Source organism: Papilio xuthus, unplaced genomic scaffold (assembly GCF_000836235.2).
Source record: "Papilio xuthus unplaced genomic scaffold, Pxut_1.1 DF825017.1, whole genome shotgun sequence".
Classification (NCBI taxonomy): Eukaryota; Metazoa; Arthropoda; class Insecta; order Lepidoptera; family Papilionidae; genus Papilio; species Papilio xuthus.
This window is the reverse complement of record NW_013533632.1, coordinates 1,786,630-1,792,985: the sequence shown is the minus strand read 5'-3', so window position 1 is coordinate 1,792,985 and position 6,356 is coordinate 1,786,630. Positions and strand designations below refer to the sequence as shown.

General features: G+C 34.0%; 1 protein-coding gene across 1 annotated transcript; it reads right to left on the bottom strand.

Moving 5' to 3' along the window:
• Positions 1-6,356, bottom strand: LOC106126151 (uncharacterized). The gene is given in 2 exon segments (NM_001312065.1): positions 1-1,971; positions 6,284-6,356. Coding segments are annotated over 2 exon segments (1,278 nt in total). The 5' UTR covers positions 6,308-6,356; the 3' UTR covers positions 1-717.

Sequence of the window (6,356 nt, the reverse complement as noted above, 5' to 3'; positions counted from 1 at the left end):
TAAGAATATAACAAAACTTATATTTATTTCATTGGTTCAGCTATATCTATTTATATTCACTTAAAATTAAAAAAAATAACAACAACTAGAAACACACACACAAAGAACAACATAACACAAAACATCAGTGGGCATCATCACTTCTAAAGTAAATTACATCATTTCGAGCGATTGCGAGGAAATTGTCAAATTACTAGTCTCAGTGTCTGGTGCTAGAATTACCATCGTTGACAAGATGAAACAAAGGAATGTCAACTTTATTGAGTAACTAATTGACTTCAAAATTGTTAAATCTAATTTATACATTCACTGTTTCTCATTATTAAATCCTAGTTCAATAGGCTTTACTACTTTTACTCTTTGTTTAATAACCTAGAAGGTTTACGGAGGTATTAAGTCACAGATATTTTGTATAACAATTGTAGTTTTCCTTGTATAAAATAGACCACATTTAGTTAAAGCTGCAATATTCCTCTTTTGCAACACTATCAAATTGATTTTAATACTTCATAAAGTAACATATGTTCGCAGTTCATAGAAACAATCGCATTATTTGGTTTCGCAGAGCGGTATGGTATGTACACATTTGTATGTAGAATTTTACCTATAATCCTGACGTGATTTTCGTTGATCAGGTAACTCGAACGCTCTTATTGCTTATGAATCTGCGAACATCTTTGATAATTATCTATAACCAAATATCTTGACTTAAGTTAATTATTTAGGGAACTGCCACGTTGACTGTGTAGGTTGTTGAGGACTTGATTGCTGAGGAGCTTTTTTCACTGTTACCGATTGTTGGCTCGCTGCCGCGCTATTATCACTTCTATCCCAACCATGGGATTCATGAACGTGTTCATGGTGATCTGGAGATGGGAACCATTCTGAAATCCAAACGGGTCGCCATATTTTCTTAACTCCGGGTACCCAAATGTCCTTCCAGTCCGGAATCCAAATTTGTTTCCAAGATTCCTTCCATTCCAATTTTTTGTCTGGGACCCAAATCAGTTTCTTGGAGGGTTTCCAAATTTGTTGCCATGCCTCCTTCCAGATTAACTTTTTGTCATCGACCCAGATTTGCTTCTTTTCTGTCTTCCAAATCTGCTTCCATTCATCTTTCCACACCAATTTCTTGTCTGGTATCCAAATTTGCTTCTTTGCCGGTTTCCAGTATTTCTTCCAAAGAGGTTTCCAAATTAGTTTTTTCTTCCATAGATCATGTGACGTGTATTCCCAACCGTCGTGATCTTTACCGAGGTACTTCTCACCAGGTACGCCTACTTTAACCCATTCTGGTACCCATATTTTGCGCCAAGCAGGTACCTGAATTTCTTTCCAACCGGGTACAACTATATCTTTATACACTGGGACTTGAATTTTCTTCCAATCGGGAACTTTCACTTCTTTCCACGCTGGTACTTTAATAGGTTTCCATACAGGCTTATAAATTTTCTTCCAATCGGGGATCTTGATATCTTTCCAAACAGGAATCTTAGTAGGTACCCAGATCGGCTTCCATATTTTCTTCCATGAAGGTTTCCATATTTGTTTTTTGGATGGTTTCCATATTTTCTTCCAGCCAGGTTTCCAGATCAGTTTCTTTTTCCAGTAACCGGGATCGTGATGGTCATGGTGATCGTGATGTTCCTCATGGTGCTCCTCTACGTGATGCTCTTCATGCAAGTCGTGATGATCGTGGTGGTCGTGGTGGTCGTGGAAATCATCACCGTGATGGTCATGGTCGTCGTGATGTTCTATCACCTCATGATGGTCTCCGTGAACATGAAGATCGTCATGATCTTGGTACGGATTCACGAGATCCAGAGGTGGGGCGGGGTAGTCATAGCCCACACGTTTCTGGGCTACATTGCTTGAAGCTGACTTTGGTTCCAACTGCTGCTGTGCTTGTTGTTCTTGTGGTATTAGCGCCTTGCCCGTGACTAGAGCGATTTGAATTACCGCTAGGGTAATCTGTAACAAAGATAATAATGCTTTAAGATAGATCATAATATTAAAAAAAGAATTAATCGCATAGCACAAAAAAACGCATGCGCCTTGACAACAGACAGTTGAATAGAATTGTGTGACTTACGAGAAGGTTACGAGAGAAAAATATGACAATAAATAATACAAAAATAACAACAAATCTTTGTTTAAGTTGTCAAATGACGGAGAATATAAACTTGAACATTTGTTGATTATTTTCCGTTGACGATTGTTCAACTTACGATACATAAATAAATAGCAAGTAGGGAAGTTGATTGTTAAATGACGGCAGAAGTAAATTTAATATCTGTTAACCTATTACATAAGGTTATAGTTAATACGTAACAACTAACGCTACGAGTACAACACACGATTTGACCTGAGTAAGTAATTGGTAGAGAAAGACATGGGTCATAGCGCGAGCGTCTAGAAGCTTACATAACATTATTAGCAAGAGAATAACAAAAGGAAAGCCAGGTCACAAAACACATACTCCTCATTTTTTAAATCATAACAAAAACTTTTTCATTTAATTACTGTGCCTTTGTTTACTATCTCATGAATATATTTTGGTAAACATGTTATCAGCGAGTGTTTTAAAATTGACAGTATATAAGAAAGAAAACTTATTTGACACATATAATAACAAATCCGCAAATACCTTATGCAAACTCGGTGAAAACGTTTCGTGAAAGTTTATCCGTTTCATTACCACGACTCGAAAACGATAGGACACACTTGCAAAACAATTGCATAACTTACAACATATTAAATCCAACGACTTGATATTATATATTCATAAAAAACGTTTATATTACATGTCAGATCCAATAAAAAGTAGATTTTTCAGTTTTTTCATCTTAAGTTTTTTATTAGTTTATTAGCGGTCACCCGTTCCTTCCTCAGGATTTAAAATAAATTACAGCTTGATGCCTTCACACGTTTTTGAGAAAAAGTTTTGATAGACAGACGGACGGACAACAAAGTGATCCTATAAGGGTTCCGTTTTTTTCCTATGAGGTACGAAACCCTAAAAGTAGCCTATAATATCAGCATCAGTTACCTTCCCTTCAAATTCCGTCAATATCTTAAGTTAAGTAAGCTAATAGTAAGTTTTCGAATAAGCTGAGTTACGTTTTCTTTATACAAAAACAAAAAAATATTATAATAATTGTATACCTAAAGATACCAAAAAACATGTAATAAAAATTATATAATTAAAAGAAAATGACTTTCACGTTTATCTCTCAATAAACACGTTCCTAGTTCAAGTAACTTCCTGTTTGAACAGTGCACATTTTATTGATTGCATAATTTTTACATTAAACATATTTGTCAATATATTTTTGTCACATATTTTTTCTAAAACTATGAGATAGTTGTTTTTAGGGTTCCGTATCTCATAGGAAAAATACGGAACCCTTACAGGATTACTTTGTTGTCCGTCCGTCCGTCTGTCAAGACCCTTTTTTCCTCAAATATGCTTAACAAAAATAATAATTCGCAACATAAAAATTAATATTTAAGGTTCAATTCTCTTTATTAGCCTGTATTGTTCTCTAAAGTGAAATTTTAAATTTTATTATAACTACCCACTCTTTGTTTTAGGGTTTCCAAAGTGACGTAACGAGGTCGATTTCATGCACAATAACGATGACTGTATTAATTCTCAAAGCGTATATCGGTCGTCTTACATAACTCGACCATTCTCGGATGCATACATAAAATCAACACAAACGCCTGTCGCACACCTATTACGCATTTATTACGTATTATAATTATTACTGTTTCCGAAAGATGATCGTGCTTCACGCGTCTAAGTGCGCTGGAGAGTATCCGCGTTACGTAACAAATGCCCTCAAAATGGTGCCCAGACATTTTTGTAACGCCAAAATAGTATAACGTCTTTAACTCTTACATCTTTTTTCATCTGACTTCTTAGCCTTAGAGTATTATTATCGTAAAGTCAACCATCAATGAAAATTACATTAGTTACTTTTCGATACATTTGGAATGTTTATTGTACATTTTGACGATTCAATTAGTAACTAATCGAAGGTCTACCTATGTATATTCTAGTTACTATCCTCGTACAGCACGGGTGGCTATTCAAGATTAGATCAAATATCTTATGTTAACTCACCAAACATTTCCGATCTATCAATTACAAACTTCATGAACTCTTAAATGAAGTTTAGTTTAGTACAAAATTGTGAAGTATTTTATTTTGTTAATATCTACTATTATATAGTCGGTATATTGCGTCATTATTTTTTATGTAAATATTTTTAATTTTTTGCCTTATTATGATCGATTTTACACACGAACGGCTGTATGGCCGCCGCTGTCCTAGACTGAATTTGACAGCGGATATCGACTGCAATAACACATGTATTGAAACATTGTCTCTATAGCTTTGAAGACAATGAGTGGGATGACGATATGTACAAGAAAAATTATATTTGCTTCCTTATGCTGACATACCTTATAAATTTCATGGAATATAACTTTCTGTAAAAGTCAACAAAAATGAAAGTGATTCAAAGTCATGTATCTATTCATGCAATTTTATCGATTAATGGCAACAATGATGAGAAATATTGTTACATAGAAAAAACCTTAACAATGACTTTGGTTCCATGCAAAAGCCATCTTTAGAAACGGATCATTTGATTGTCATGATATTACTAAGGTTATTGTACTTCAAGAACATTATAAACCAGCTGTCGCCTCCGACTCCGCCCGCGTGGTGTTCAAAATCATAATTAGTAGCCCATGTGTTATGTATGCCAAATTTCATCGAGATACATTGAGCCGTTCTGGAGATACTTTTAAACAAACATCCATTCATCCATCAAAACATCGAATTTCTAATAATAGTAAGAAGTAAGGTAAAATAAAATCTACAAGTTATCTTCCTTAGTTAACTGTTATTCTTCGTACACAACACGATTCAACTTTGAAGTGTTAACTCCAAGTTTTACATCTGACCGAGTTTATGAATCTTCAGTGAATCGGAATACAATTGAAAGAGTTATTCTTAACATTATTTGTAGCTATTTCATGAAATGTCGAAGTAAACTTCAGTGTTTGTGTTGTTTTGTATGATAGATAAATAGATTCTAAAAGATTACCTGCATAAGGCCAACCGAAAAACCGTGAGAACGTTTTTGTATCGTCAACGACAAAATTTGTATTCATATTTGTGTAGCGCCGCTATTGGGCGTAATGTACGAGTACAGCCACAAATCTCATACAAACTTTGTCGGTGACATTACGAAGGCGCTTGTCGAAAACATTTGTGTTAGGCCCTCAAATTAAAATACGTCTGACTACTGACGTTAACTAATTAACAAAAAAGTCAATAAATTGAGATAATTTCGAATTAAATTAATTAATAAAACAGAACATTCTTTGACAAAAGTAAAGTCTTTAAGAAGTAATAATAGGTAACTCAAATATAAGTTTACACCGTCTTCCATACATGTCTAGTCCTATTCACATACGAATGATTTTTGATATCAATTAAAAAAAACAATTCGTAACATCACATAAATCAATAATCTTACAAATATAAATGCTGATGGATAAATGTTTGTTACTACGCATCTCCAAAACGGCTAAACGGATCTCGATGAAATTTGACACAGATTAAGAACACAGACTGGAAGGACACATAAACTACTAATTAGCATTTTTTTAAATTCTGTAAGTAGTTGCGGGCGACTGCTAGTTTAAATCGAATCATTGGACAAAGTCAATTACGTGTGGTAAGACAATATTTGACTATCAGGTGTGTGTACCGGTCAAACTGAATGCTCAAATTTGCTTACTGTCAATATTTATTTGACTACCTATTGTTATGTAAACAGCAGTGTATGAATAGGACGACGATGTTTGAAATGTTAAAGACTTTTGAATTACGATAAATGTCTTATGAATCTTTAAAAAATCTGACAAGCGATGACAAGTTTTTATCAAATTAAGAAATTGAGTACTTTATTTATTTAGTTTTTATATTATAATAGTATTTATATCTTGGTGAATCTATAAGTAATTTAATTAGATTACTTGGTAAACTGTTTTTGACCTTTAACAAAAAAAATCCTCGCCTTCAGTTCATTGTCAAGGCAGATCATAATTGGAATTGAAAAATTAAAAAAAAAAGACGATCGAAAATATTTACAATTTTTCCCACGAAAAAAAAAACACTTTTCCTATCACTCTCAGTTAACAAGGTCAAGAAAAGATGAAGGTAAAAGCACTATTGTTAAAAAAAAAACTAGATAACACTGACCACTTGGCTCCAGATCCCTCGCATGTTGGGGCGGGGACGGCCGTTCCAGTAGTTTCTACGCCGGAACTGTTTT